The 15,637-nt window shown below is 35.4% G+C and overlaps 1 protein-coding gene across 12 annotated transcripts in view; it reads right to left on the reverse strand.

The window, feature by feature from the left end:
• Positions 1 to 15,637, reverse strand: part of FRYL (FRY like transcription coactivator) — a 181,300-nt gene that overhangs the window by 22,612 nt on the left and 143,051 nt on the right. For all 12 annotated transcript variants that reach the window (XM_054823073.1, XM_054823072.1, XM_054823065.1 and 9 more), the window contains 9 exons: positions 15,332 to 15,429; positions 14,200 to 14,370; positions 13,674 to 13,814; positions 11,343 to 11,540; positions 9,960 to 10,121; positions 9,596 to 9,670; positions 7,926 to 8,102; positions 5,055 to 5,258; positions 3,987 to 4,157 (listed from right to left, as the gene is read on the reverse strand). In XM_054823073.1, the coding sequence (XP_054679048.1) occupies positions 3,987 to 4,157; positions 5,055 to 5,258; positions 7,926 to 8,102; positions 9,596 to 9,670; positions 9,960 to 10,121; positions 11,343 to 11,540; positions 13,674 to 13,814; positions 14,200 to 14,370; positions 15,332 to 15,429 (1,397 nt within the window). The remainder of the gene's footprint in view (positions 1 to 3,986; positions 4,158 to 5,054; positions 5,259 to 7,925; positions 8,103 to 9,595; positions 9,671 to 9,959; positions 10,122 to 11,342; positions 11,541 to 13,673; positions 13,815 to 14,199; positions 14,371 to 15,331; positions 15,430 to 15,637) is intronic.

Here is a 15,637-nt window from a genome sequence, read left to right on the forward strand (position 1 = left end):
ATAACAAATACAATTTCTCAAATACACTCAATTAAATCTGTTAAGAGAACAGTCCCAGAAAAATATCTGCAAATAGCCTCAAACATATTTAGATCACAACAAACACAATCAAGACTTTCATATTTCACTTTTTTAAGTAAGGACCAAAATGACTGCCTCATGCTTGCCTATGGGGTCTGGAACCAGTACAGAACATTTCTTCTCCTTTCCACTCTCCATTTTAACAAGTTTCTAAAGCCTAACTGAGCAATAGTGTAAGAGATGAACAATGGAAAAGAGACATTCCACTATTTTTATTATTTTGCCATTACTGTTCATATGGGGAGCTTCAAGGTTTTTACCCTCAATCTCTAAATACAGGCTTTCAATCATTGGCAATTATAGAGAGACAATGATTAAAAACTCAGGTAGGTAATATTAGAATGACCCCTTCTCCCTTCCTTCTTCCTCCATTAACATTATTATACTCATTAACATCGCCATATTGAACAGAGAAATTCAGATTTAGTTAATTTATGATGAATCCATTTGAAACCTTTTACTGGATTTTTCTGCAGAATAAAAATAACACTTTCTTGTACTTGCTATTTCCTAAAGCCACAAATTATCACAGGTTTTCATTCTTAGTGTGATGGTCTTCCTCTACTGGCATATCCAAGACCGGTCAACAAACCTTGGGACAGCCTCTAAGCATACACATCACTTAGAATCATAGACTCATAGAATGGTTTGGGTTGGAAGGGACCTCAAAGACCATCTAGTTCCACCCCCCCTGCCATGGGCAGGGACACCCTCCACTAGACCAGGTTGCCCAAAGCCCCATCCAACCTGGCCTTGAACACTTCCAGGGATGGGGCCTCCACAGCTTCTCTGGGCAACCTGTTCCAGTGCCTCACCACCCTCACAGTGAAGAATTTCTTCCTAATATGGCTTCCATCAGTCTAAACAGATCCTCTGACAGATAAGTAACTGTACACATATTAGAAAAGACAATTCAGCTTTAAACAGAACTCTATCACAGTGATCCAAACCTTATCTCACTTTGACTACAGTACTCCTCAATGTGACACTGCTGTCATTTGACACAGCTAGTGACCTCATTTTTTATGCCTCTTTTGTAAAAGTTAAATCTGGACTTTTATTGCACAGAACATCCATTTTGTCACACTGAGCAGCTAAGGCACACAGGAATGCAAGACACTTTTACAATACCAGGGCAAAATAATTTGGATTGAAGCAGTGATAGACGTTAACGTATGGTACAGAGCTGCACTGATAACGTCTGGTACACATGAAGGATTCACTTTTAGAAAATACTAAGTGCTAATTGTTAGTTAATAAATTTACAGCTAAGTTGGTCTTCATAGTGCCATGACTCCTGATTTCTGAAGTTTTCTGTGTAACATTGGACACGTCTTTCCTACCAACATGAATGTTCTTTAAGTATCTTTAAAATGTGATTTATGTAATTGACAACTCCACGGAACCTAAAGAAAATTACTTCTAGTAAACCATTCCCTCATAAGTCCACAGTGAAAGCGAGTAAAATAGAGAATCATTTTAGTCAGAAACTTTCATATATTTAAGCTTGTAAAACTTATTGTACAAAATTGAAAATTTTCTTGTAAGCTAGACTGTAAATTCCAACTGGAATGTGGAATGTCCTTTTTGCAAAGATACATGCTATTATTGGCAATCAGCCAAATATATTTCAATATGGTATTTACTTAACTCTTCAGCATCCCTACAAGAGAAACAAGGAACTCAACTGCATCTAACAAGCTCACATACTTGTTTTTAAATAATAGCTTCAATTTTTTTTATTTTACCTTAGATAAATTTTGATACATATTTATATTAAAAAACATCAAAACATTTTGATAACTGAACAATTGTCATGCAATGAAACGCCTGTGTTGAAAGAGTTATGAGCATCGGAAAAAACAACTGCACTATGCTGCGAGTTGTGCATAAGAATTTGGAACAAAATTAGTTTTACCAGGCTTTACAAATTTTTCAAAATGAGTTGATAGTGTGCATATTTTCAAGCTCATTCTGTTAAGAAGCATAAAGCCAGCTCTCCCTTTTAGAAACAAAATCCAACTAGATATCTAACTCCTGTAAAAAGGTAACCGAGTGTTTGGACTGTGCTTGTAGACAACATATGTATTTGACTGAATCTCATATTCTAACAAGCACAAAGTAAACCTGGAACATGTCATCACCTTTAGTGATTGTATTTATATGCAATTTTTTTTTTTTTAAATATAGCAATTTTTTTCTGGATGAAATTAATGACATTATTTTACAGCCCAGTTTAAATGTTTTCAATATTTTTAATGACATTGGTGCTTGTTTTGTGTAAATGTTTTCACCTGGTTTATCAGAAGTATAGTGATTTTATAAATGGGAGCTGCAGAAGAACAATGAATCCAAGTATAAAGGCAGTCTCGAAAAGAACTACAAAAACGTAAGTGAGTTATAGCTGAGAATGTACCCCAAGCTAACAACGGAGAAGACAAAGTTCTATTGTGGTGAATTTCATTCTATAACATCCCAGCTTATATACAGCTTCTCCCTTTTGAAATCTTAACATAAAACATCTATTCTATGTGGAAAAAAATCATCCAGATTAAGTGTTCCTTCCTCACTCAATATTCTATTGGAACAAAAATGTATGTTGTAGACAAGCAGATGAAACGCTAACAGAACAATGTGACAATCTAAGCACAGGTGCTCTACAAAAGTTGAGCCAATTTATTAACTGCAACGTAACCAAACACTTTAAAAAAAATCATATAGATAATCATAACGGAAAAATATGAAAAACGTGGGAAAAAACTGCTTTATGAAAGTCACAAAATTACACTTCTAGAAGGTGAGGGTTTTATCAGAGGAAACCAGTCACCCACACTTTGCCTTTGTTGTAATTTAAGTATGTCTTTTGTTCTTATGGTTATCTTCATTAAATGCTAGCTAGGTGGGTGGTTTGCCTGTTAGTAAGAGTGATTTTCTAGGTAGCAAACAGGCAGACTAGAGCCTTTGTTCAGAAAAACCAGTCACTTGACCAGTCACAGCTGACTGTTTAAACCAAGTTGGCTGAAGACTCATTCTTAAGTATAAACCATGCATTGGTTATTCAAATACACATAGGAATAGCTTAATTCCCTGGAAAACTCAATAAAAGTGTATCTTTGGTTGAAGATGGGATTAGCAATGCTTATTCAAATAAAAATAAGATTGCCAGTAGCATCAGTAATTTTAACTGAAGAGATAAAAAGTCCACCTAAACCAAGTCGCTTCAAGAAAAAAAGCAAACACATTGAGGTTTTAGCTACAACTGCTAAATATTGTAGGAATTGCAGCAGATGAGAGTTTTATTTTAAATGAGGTTTTTTAAATTATTCAAAAGATTGTAAAAACCAAGAAACTGAAGTACTCACAGATTTGCAGGTGGCCATTAGCTTGAAATCTGTCTCAGTCCACACAGGCCTTTCCAAAAAAGTACACCACTAGCATCTGTGGTCCTTTTTAAAGGATTATTTAACGGAACCAACTGCTAACACAGCTGGCCTGAGGTTTTATTCCCATATAGCACCAATCACATTAACCCAAAGAAAGCGGAAAAAAAAAAGGAGGGGTATGTGTGGGAAGAGTATTTGAAAGAAAATTGCTCGAGAAAGATTTCAACCATATCAAGTAAAAGCATTTTGAATATTAGCCTATTTTCATTCTGCACCACGAAATGATCATTATCAGCCCTTCAAGAATATTTTTAACCTGTGGTAAGTTCCCTCAGTCCATCCCAAGTAGTCTTCATACTGAGGGAACATTTTGTAAGAACATTCCAACAGGTTAGAAATATTAAAAGCAAATCAAATAATCATTGTAACAGATGAAAATTCAGTTGAAAAGAAAGCCAAAGTTGCCACTAAACACTAGAAGGAGCCCAAATCAGCCATGCACCAGCCCACATTTCTCCCCACCTCAGGCAGCTGGTTGCTAGAGTTATCTAGAGGAGAAGCCTCCAAACTTGGGGTCTCAGTTCTGATTTGAAGCACCTCTTCCGTTCCCACACTGCTAGTGGAATCTTGAGACTGGAGTGATAAACCAGCATGATCTGATATACTTTCGTCTATGGCAGAATCGCTGTTTAACTAAGATGGAAAAGAAACAAACATGAAATTCTTCATAGTATATTGAACAATAAATTACAGGGAAAAACACATTTATTTTGAAATAGGCTGTTTCAGTATAGGTAGCTATTTGAATTTATTTATGTATTATGTTTTTAACAGCTTTAAACTAAAACCATTACAAGCATCACATGTATTTCTGTAACATCTAACTTTGAAGAGAAGTTTGAAATTATCCTTGGGATCCCGAACATTATTTCCTCTCTTGTTCTTAAAGGTCTTTGGCACTGGTGAAATGCTAGACCGAAAACACTGAAGAGCAGAGCTCTTTGTTATAGGCATTAATACAAACTTTGCCTAAAGTCTGAAAAGTGGCATACTATATCCATGCTGCTCCTTGTTCAGTCAACTTTTTTCCTAATTTCATTTATGTAATGCAGAGAGACTTTCAAGTGACCAGCATTCTTGATTTTCCTTAGTTACATGTACACATGCTTCAAAATCCATAATTAAGTTAGCAATTTCAGTGGCTAAACACAACTGAGGCTCCCACTGGATCACTTACTGCTCTTGTTCTTATTTAGTATTTTGGGTTTTTTTTTTAAGCTAGGAATCCACAAGGACACACACTTTATATATAAACACATGCAATTTTGCACTTGTATTGAAACAAATATATTAAGTACAATCACACTAAAAAAAAAAGAATGTTGTACTACAATTATAAACCCGTTATGTACCACCACTAGGTACAGTAACTCTTTCCCTTCATTGATGTTGTTACGAAAAAGAAGCTTACCCACATTCATTTAGTTCCCCTTTAGTTCACTTAGGCTGAAAGCGTGAGCCTTACTTATCCATTAAAAGTGCAAGCGAAAGCTTAAGTTCTCAGATTCTTTTCACAGAAAAATAACTTACCATCTGTGAACGAGACAGTATCTGACTTGCAGTCAGGGCCGCTTCTTCTTCTGAAGACTCATCAGTGTCTTCCTGGTTGGTCAAGTTCAAGCTGGGCGTGCTACCAGAGTACTGACATTCTTGAAGAGACGGCGTGTCTCCTTTGTCAATACTGTCAAGAGAGCGCCTACGAACGCCCCAGTTGAAGTTGTCCATGCTTTCACCCTGTAATAAAAATAGTTTGCACATATGTGTATGTTCGAATTTCAACATGAGAAAATTAATACACAAATGCAACACAGAAAACACAAGTACGAATGCCTTATGAACAGAGTTTCAATCAGCCCTTTAAATTTATTAAAATTTTAAATACCTTGTTAAACGATGTTTGTAGATAAATTAAAATATATGGCAAATGAAGTAGAAATCTTTTGAATATCTTCTTGGAAAGTAACTCAATATATAATCTAGAACTATATCACTATCAATTTTATATATCTGACTAGAAAGTACAAACACACCACAGACAACAACAGATGAACAAGCCAGGGCACCAGGCTGCAACTTACCTGCAGCTCCTGGTTAGCAAAAAGGAAAACACATATAATTAGAAAGAACGAGGACAAACACTTAAAGATACTCTAGAACCAGGGAAAAATGTTTTATTACATAAGATTTGCCAACAGTAAAAGACTGATTCAAGCTCTGAAAAAAAGCTTTAGTCAAAAAACTAGTATTCAAAATAATTTCTCTTTCTAATGGGAGACTGATTAAAAAATAAACAAACTGACGACAAAACACTAAAACCAGCATGCTTATGATACATTTTCTCTAGCATAACATGTAAAGCAACTGTTTCAACATACATTAGATGGAAGTCTTTAACTAACACACATGAATCTAAACTGACCACATCCAACTGACAAAGCATCATCAACATTAATTATATACAGGTTGTAGAAAAACTGACGTCTTCATTAACTCTTTTACCAGCTACTTTGTATCAGTTACGATATGCACCCTAACCACCAATAGCTGGATCCCTTCTGTTTGCACATTTTAAAGCTGGCATACTTGGGTTTCAAACATCCAACATACTAAGTGAAATACGCATCTTAAAAACATTATTGGTTTAACTCACAAGTACAATAACGATCTTTGATTTTTCTCAAGCACTTTGTCAACCTTCAACAATTCATCTAAGATGGAAAACCTGATCAGTTCACTTCGCCAGTCTGCAGAGTTACTAAAATATCACACCTAGCCCCAAACGTGCAAGTATGGCTTCCAAAACTGCTCTTAAGAGTGCCTATCTCTTGTGGTGACTTCCAAGATCATCACGATGCATTAAATATGCAAAGCAAACTAAACATTTTGTAGTCCCTTTCTCTCTTAGTGATTTGTTTTGCTCCAAAAAAGGTGAAAAGTTATGGCAAAGCAAAAAAATCCCAGTTACAACAAAGTACTACTACTGTGGGCTGAAGCACTTAAGTTTAATCTGAGTATTACTCAGATTTTAATGTAGAAGCCCCAGTTCATACTGTTGACATTTAATTATTAGCAACAAAGAACGTTCTATATTTTTGGTGCAAAACTAGACAGCTCTTATATCAAGTGCTACAATTTATATGTAGTGTCCTACATTTGTACAATTTGTGCCTTTTTTTTTTTTTTTTTTGCAAGTATAGCACTACACGTTGCATACAGGCAAGTAATGAGAAAGAAACTGTCTTGTCTTCATTATGATCTGCTATTAAAATAATACAGAAAATGAAGTTAATCTTTAACTCGGTTTGGCAAAGTTTTCAACTTTTGGCATCCTACCTGCAAAGCCCCATCTGGTGTTAAAATAATGTTTTACTACTACTAAGCGTTGATTCTGAACTGTTTGACTACTTGCGTTCAATACAGGAAATTGTATCTGTATAGTATGTGGTCACATACATGCAGTAGACCATAATGAGCCTGTACTTTTCCTAGAAGATGCAAAGATTGGCTGAAGTGAAGCAATACACAGGAAGCATGAAGAAAGTGAGATAAAACTAAAGTATTGGGAAGAAAAAGCAAGATTTTGTAAAAAGGGCTAGATTAATCAGAAGAACAATCTTAGTGTTTCGATAGGCAGATATTCTTCTTAGTAGCTTGTTGACTCATGACCTGCAAGGGTCTCCAGTATTAATTCAATATTTTGTATAGACTGTAACAAAAACACTGAAAGAAACTACAAAGCATTTGATTTCTTCTCCCCAGTCCTTTTACAGTCATACTTTTAAGCTTCAGAAATTGTTAACAGAATCTTTACTATTTCTCGATATTTAATTTTGTTTTACCTCCCCTCTCTCTTTTTTGACAGGAGGAGAAGTGGAGGAAATGTAAGAACTGCAACAAACCAGATATAATGTAAAAGTCAATGCAAGCAATTATGGTGACCAAGTCAATCATATATAATGAGATAGTATATCATACAGTTTGTAACTTTGAAAGCTATTCTTCACGTTTTCAAAATGCGGAAACATATCAGGAACAAGAATTATGCCATTTTCTTAACATATTGTTCCATAATTAAGTTTTCTACTGCATGATACCCAGGTGTTCATCCCGTCATTGGCTTATACTGCCATATCACTTCACTTTCAGGTTAAGTCATTTAGCCTCCCCCACAAAAAATCCCAACTCTCCCCCAAAACAACACCCAACAATCTGCAACAACTTAACACTGCAAAGTTTGTGACACAGGTTTCTTTATCGTGCAAGTTAAGTTCAATCACGTCATAAATTCTTCCCAATTGGATTAGTTAGAAGAGCTGCCAATTTCTTAGAATTGCACCAACAGAACCTAATTTTTAAAACGTTCTCAAATGGAAATACACAGAAGAAATCCCAAGGTCTCACCTCTGCATCTTCCAATTCAACATCTAAAAAGTCAAAGTCTTTAAAAACTCCAAATTGCTGTTCACTGGTATTGTCTTCTACAGCCACTTCCTCCTCCTGAATCACTTCTTCTGTTGTTGAAATAAGACTAGTTTGTTGGTCTCCAACTTCCAAGTCTTCATTAGAAGAAAATACAACCTGCAGATATGGGTAAAAACAGAAATAAAAACTTCCAACTTCTGTAATTCCAGAAGTCAATTATCCTGCTTCCCGCAATTTATTGGCAGTTAGTGTAGCTCTGTAATGGTAATTCTAGGGCAAGTGCAGATTGCAATTTGTTTCAAGACTAGTTGCATTTTAAAGTAGTGACATCATTGTCTCCTTAATGTCAGCTGAGAGTTGCAAAGGTACAAATAAAGAGGAAAATATATCCATGAACCTTCATTTTCATAACCACAATATTAGTCAAACTCCAGAACAAAAAAATCCATCATAATCATCATCCACATAACACAGGCGGCCATGTCATTTTTGCCTACCAATTTCTGTGGAAGGACTGTATACCTTTAAAAAGGCATCCCATGCTGGCTTCCAGTGATCATAATCTTCACAAATTACAATTTGCTGTTTATTTCCATTTGATTTTTTAAAAATCTCTTCAGTTTCAGCTTTCAGACATCTAATTTTATTTTAGCCTCCTCCACTAGATTAAAGATCCGCCTCCCATCAGTATTTTTCCCCAGTTAAGAACTTCGATGTCACAATAAAAAACAATGTTCTAGATGATAACCAAGGTAGGCTACTCTATTTTAAAAGCTCTTAATGTCATCACCACCATTAAGCTTTGTATGCCAATGGAGGTCTTTTCTATGCTGTACACAGAAATAACACCGTCTATTTCTACTCAATAGATAAGACTATTGTTCCTACTGATATCCATGGTAGTTTGAAGGCATGTGATTCACTGCTAATTTTCAAGGGATTCAATGGTATTTTCAATACGGCATCAACATCCTTGCAGTCCTCAGCCACTGCTGCCCCTACTGTCTACAGTGCATCTTATTTATAACGGACTAGAGATTTACTCAGAAAAAGGGGAGATCCTCTTCTAGCCAAGACAATTAAAATTCATACATGCAGCCTCAAACATACAACACACTATTCTGGACACAGCTGTGTTCTGCTTTTCCGTGAAGAATGCAAAAATATTGAGAAAAAGTATTAAGGATTAATCTGATCAATGGAGCTCCTTAGTAGTCAACTAATTTAATTTGGAAAGATTTGAGTTCCAGTCCAAAGATTTTTTTTAAAAAAAACCTTGTTTTGATAACCACATAAGATAAAAATTAAGAATTAAGCCTAGTAATTTATCTTTACTTTAAAACACATAGACCTCCCCCTATAAGACTGACCTAAATTCACTGAGATGGCAACATTAGTTTTGGCTGAATTTAAAGACTGTTTTGAAACCTCTCTAGTAAAGAACGGTGCCCACTGGACTTCTTGAGGAATAACAATAATTCATTACTTATGATTCCATCTCTTTTTAATTCTTCAACTGGATTGTGAATTGTTGAACCAAAACCAGTTTGTCAAAATCCGCTCGTTACAACTTCACCAATACCTGAAAATGCAATAACATTCTCTCTGCTGGAATTTAAAAACCAAAACAAACCACCATCACCACTTACAGAAGGATTCTTGGGAAGACCAGATTCTGGACCACACAGAGAAAGTACGTTCATTAGCTTCTCCCTAGTTCTTCTCTGAAAAATATACCAAAAAAAATCATATAGCAATGTATCTGCTGGAGGTCCAGGTAAAAATGTAAAACATCTGCATTTTTAACTAGTCATCTCGCATACTGACATCATCTAAGAAGAACCTTACTGCTTTTTCTTTTCACCAGTATTAGCTTTTAGTTTATGCTACATTAATTTACTGTTTTGCTAAGACACAATACAGACTTCAAATTATACTTCAACAAATTGTTTTTATATACGTTCATAAACACTGTCTATAACATTTGTACAATGTGTTTGAGACACAATGTACCTGAGATAGCTGTGGTCTCTTCCAGCTGACAGGAACTAATGCATTTGAATTGGAGCCTGATGAAGTTGAAGAAGTGCTCCGGGTGACAGCAATGACCTTTGGCTTCCCATTTCTACCAGCTGCGCTGTGTTGATCACCATACTTATTCCCAATAATTGGTGTCTATCAAAGACAACAAATACTTTCTTAAAATTCAAATCCATATTAGTAAAGACTACACATTTGATTTCAGAATTTAGTATTATATAAAATGTAGGAGGCTTTGTCTGTTTGATTGTTTCTAAGCATTCTAAGAAGCCCATGTCTAATCCACTGAGCATCGGTACACTAGCAAATACAAAGCTGAATACTTCTACCCTATGCAGTAGGCTGCCATTCTGCACACCTGTGGTGTTTTTAATTATGCTGACAATCAAGTTATATTTTTAAATACACTTTAAAAACACTGTGTTCTCAGTTTAAAAGGTGCAAAGCTTCTCTATAGAATCATTCACAGACAAGAACAAATTGTTTTCACAGACCAGCAACTGCACTAACACACACACACTTCTGAAAACCAAAGATCAAATTCAGCCCTTTGACAGTAAATGCTGCTCCAGTGAATTCCATGGGAATTCATCTTGTCTCTCAATCACCCGCATGCACTGAAACTTTCAGTAAGGAATTAACTTACCAATTTAAATAATGTTCCCAAGACACCCATATCTCAAATCTTTATCTAGGGTCAGCTTCAACTAGGAGCCCTTACTTTTGATTACTTCTAAAGTTTCTACAATTTTCACATCCCTATATAACACTGCAGTCATTTGGTTATGCTCTCCTTTTCAGACATAGAATGAGTATCAGATATATTAATATATCATTTTCAGTTCTAATGAACCTTAATTGGGGAGCAGAAGTGTTGCTTTTAACTGCAGGAGGTTTTTCTCCAGTCGCGTCCATCTCACACTGATGTTCCTATATTCTGTATCCTACTCCTCTAAATTTTCTCCCCTTTCCAAATACGGGGTTTTAATCCTGTCAGCCCTTGAATGCACAACCCTTCATTTGAAGAAAGCCTGGAACATTCAGCTGCAAGCAGCAGCCGGGTGCATTAGCCTGCTCTCTGACACAGCTGAAATACCCTTGAGAATAATCCTATTGACTTCTAGTAATTAATTCTCCAGATATTCAAAGGGGGAAAAAGGCAAAAACACAGCATAAAAGAATTCAGCATTTATCTTTCAGTATGACTCTAATTACATATATGTAAAGCTTCAACATCTGCCATTCTTGAAAATGATACTTATTTTAAAATAGATAAAAGTAGAAGGCTAACAGAAAACAAATCTGAGTTTGGAACAGAAAGTCATTATTGCATTGTAATTTAAATATAAAAATTACCTCTGATATATCAAAATGAAAATCTAAGGTCTTCCCAGGTAGCTCCTTGGAGACATTGTTAAAAATTTTCGTGAAAGAGATTTCAGGAGAACCTACATCACCTCCATAAGACTTTGGAATATCATTAGGTACAACAAGGCTTGCTGAACGAGACACCACCAGTTTCAAAATATTAAGGGCTTCCTTCCAATATGGACTCTAAAGAGAACATACACAAACCACAAAACAATCACTTCAAACAAGACAGCCATTGTTAACGTACAGTAGGATTTTTGTGTCAATTCATTGTGAGGTTCCTAAACGCAAAAGCTCTAATCTTCTACACGTGGCTGCAAGGCGCTAGCACAGGTGGACAGCTGCGGACCCTGAAGTGCCAGGAAGGCAGTGGCAAGGTACCAGGTCATCCCACAGTGCATGGTCAGGTCCAGCCAGGCAGGTTCACTAGCTCCAGGTCACAGTGCCAACCGCACCAGACCCTGTTCCATGTCCCTCGCTCCCTGTATTTACACTATGGGTTTTACCATTCTCTGAAGTATCTGCCCTTCATGCCCCAGAAGATAAAAACTGATGACATTTAAAAGCAAAACAACTTCCTCCTCCTGGCATCTTTAATTATTTTACACTTATGGATAGAGTAAACCGAATTTGAAACAGACAAAAATATTTTGTGCTTTATGTTCCCTCAGGCACTTCAAAGATCTTAAAAAAAAAAAAAAAAAGGCAAAAACATTCACCAGGTTTTTATATAGTATCAAACCAATGGAGTACTTAAAAAAGCCAGGGCAAAAGTATGAGAAGGTAAGACGCAGAGCCTGAGTTAAGTGCACTCTCCTTAAAAAGATGATTTATGTAATGTAAATAATTCAGTAGTTTCAACTACAGAGATTGTGGAGTGAATCACAGAAAAGACTTACACCAAAAGCAGCACTTTGGGATGGTTAAGGCTTACACACTTCTGAAAGTGTTAGGATTCTACCTGAAACTTAAATCTTCCAGTTTTTGAAATTAGCAGGATGTCTGCTTTTCTTTTTTTTTTTTTTCCAATTAGGATGCCATGTTTGTGAAAATTTTTTTATTGCATTAAAAAAATAAACACCACTTTCAAGGCTCTAAGGAGTATATGCCTCTTTGTAGGTAATGAGAGTCCTCAACAATCTCCTGAATTTCTGTGCATAGTAAACATACAAAAAGTAGTCTCAAACTTGAACCATCCTGTAGCAACTTAAATTTATGAGGATGCATTGTGACTGCAGAGGACTAAAAAAAAAATCAGCTTAGTAGCACCACATTGAAACAAGACATGTTCATTTATGATCTTTTGTTCTGTTATTTACAGTAACAATTTTTATCGTATCAAAAATACATAGGCTACTTGGAACATTTTTTTGCTAGTAGCTTTATTTTGATAGCTAACATCTTCTAATTAAGATTACATTCCATGGTAGTGTGGGCTTGCATAGAAAGCTCAGAGAAGGGTTAGAGGCAACACAAGCAGCCGTCGGGCCATGAAAACTATAGTTATGCTAATCATTCCATTTTGCTTAATGCACTCTGACAGGAGCACAATATCTAAAGTACATATCCATCAATAACAAAACATCCAGGGACGCTACTTCTCCTCGTTAATTATGATTAAACCATTTGACTGAAATACATTTGGCAATAATGGAATTCAGGAAAAAAGAAAGGGGAGGGGGGAAGAGAGAGAATGCTGTGCACTGAAATGGTTTTATGCTCCAGGCATTTTTATAAAATCTTTCAGCAAGATGCTAGACCTTCTTCCGTGAAACTGATTTTCAGTAAATTGTGTTCCAAGTACAAAGGATCAAATTACCTAGGGCAAAACACTGTTCTTCATCTTTTGGGGACATTCTTATAAAAAATGTACTCAAATTCGTTAAAGATGCACCTTCATGTTCCTCACAGATGTATTAACGAAAGTGATTTAGATACACATTTAGCTGTAAAACTTCCTTTTGAAAACACATACACTTAAATAAAACATTTTTACAGTGTTCAACAGTAAACATTTCCTTATATTTTAATAGTTGAAGGATCATCTCTAACTACATATGTAGAGTTGCCTATATCTGTAAATAGATGCACATTCATCCAGATAATTTGTTCCACAAGGTGTAAATCAAACTGGACAAATACATAAGCATATAGTAAATTAAGTACATAGGACAAAAAATAAAATGCTATGGAATCTGACTTCAAACAGCTATTTTTATATCTGAAATAAATTAATTACCCCAAAAATTCAAATGTAATTTCACTACCACTTTGATAATAAGCAGAAAGACTTTTATAGTTTTTCAGAGTACCTACCTGAACATATTTACCAATAACTTTTATGATTTCCAAATTAAACTGCTTCACTGGTGCTGTGGATAGGTCAATATGACTCAGAAGACTGTAAATGATCTGCAGTAAGGACTGTTGCATACTGGATAACCCTTTCTCTAATAGCTAAAAAAAGAAGTTTTTTAAAATACAGAATTTAATCAGGACCTTTAATGGTAACAAAATAAACATTAAAATACAGCTAACTTCCATACATATTTATTTTCCCCTTCAAGAAACTTAAGTGTACCGCTTCATGTTTTTCAAAACTTTGTTTAAGCATTAAAAAAAAAGTAATGCAACAGAACAATGGTTCTCTGTCCTAATTAATTTTTGCCCTGAATTTTGACATATTTGTTAGCACAGATCTAAAGTACCTAATAAAACACTTCTCACTAAAGAGAGCTCATACAAATTCAAAATCTCAAAGCTGTATGAAAAATAATTACATCTACGCCTTAAAGAAGGCTAGCAAACACAATCTCACACACAAAATTTATCAAAAATTTACCTCTGCGAGATAAGTTACGAGGTTAAATGTGGCATCTGAGAAAGAGTCATGCAAGTATCTACACACTACATTAATCCAGTTAGAACAGTCTCTGGAATAACTGTGTGTACTGTATAAACTCATCATATGAGCCAGATTGGCAAGAGTTGGTGACTTCTCCTCTGCACAAACCTGAAAAGCAAAAAGTGTATTTAAATATATTAGAAATGACACATTTTTAACCTAAGCATTCACAAATCATTATGGACTTCTCCCAGATTTCACTCTCATTTCTAACAACTGAAATCAAACTAATCCCACAAGCAACACCTACAGTTTACGTTAAGTTTTGGTACTGTGGCATCCACGCTCCAAGCTGTTCTACTACTCGTACCAGACCTTCCTCAACTAGCGTCCCTAGCTAGTAGTGCAAGTATTTAAGGGACAGCACTAATTTCTGGATTTGCATCAGGCACGTACTCCTTCGAGACGGCCTGCACAGAGTTAAGGGATTTTTGTATCTCAGTTTGGGAACGTAGAGGGCTATGACTGCATCTCCTAAGACAGCCAGCACTTTCTTATTCCCCTTTCTACATTCTTCCTTAAAATGCAAACTGGCAGGCCAGCGTACCACCAGCCTGGCTGGAAATTGTTGGTGTGTACCATGCACTGCTTTAACAGACACTACAGTTCAGAAATATTCCAAGGTTAATCACTGTACAAGAAAGAACATACTACCTTTTCTCTGTCTACCAGTCTGAAAGGTAAGGATCACTTCCATCTCACAAGTAAATTAGGAAGTGTGCTTAAAATTTGATTAAGTTTACTTTTAAATATACAAACTGAAAAATTAGACAAGTAAGAAAGTAATTGATATCATTAATAAGGAAATTTGTTCTTTACATCTAAATTTTATAGAATAAGCTAAATGTGTTTTTTCATTGACAAAGGAAAACTCAGAGGTTGATATGAGGTCCAACTATATAAATTAGGACAGGATCACATCTTTAAAATACGATCTTTTATAGTTATTTCTATAGATATTACTATTAGAATCACCTAAAAGGACTACATAAGGGAGCAGAAAAATACAGAAGTATTTAAAATGCTGGTATAAAATCCTGGATAATTCTCCAAGCATGATTTTACATACCTTTGCTATCCTGTCAGCTGTTTCTTTACAAAATTGAGTTGGGTTATCAAAATGTTGGATCAGATGAGGAAGTAGGCACAAGATGTTTAGGGGAAATCCTAAACACATACATAAACAGAGTTATATGAGCCCTAAAGATTTTTAATATGACTTAAATTAATGTGGAGTTACCTGATATTTAAGAACTCTTAGAGCATGGTACAGATACATTCACACAGGTTTATAAATTATATAAACGCATACATGTACCCAAGTGTGTATGTATGTAGAATGTATATAGATGTGTCTGTGCATAGGTATAAATAT

The sequence above is a fragment of the Grus americana genome, chromosome 4, assembly GCF_028858705.1.
Source record: "Grus americana isolate bGruAme1 chromosome 4, bGruAme1.mat, whole genome shotgun sequence".
In the NCBI taxonomy this organism is placed as follows: domain Eukaryota; kingdom Metazoa; phylum Chordata; class Aves; order Gruiformes; family Gruidae; genus Grus; species Grus americana.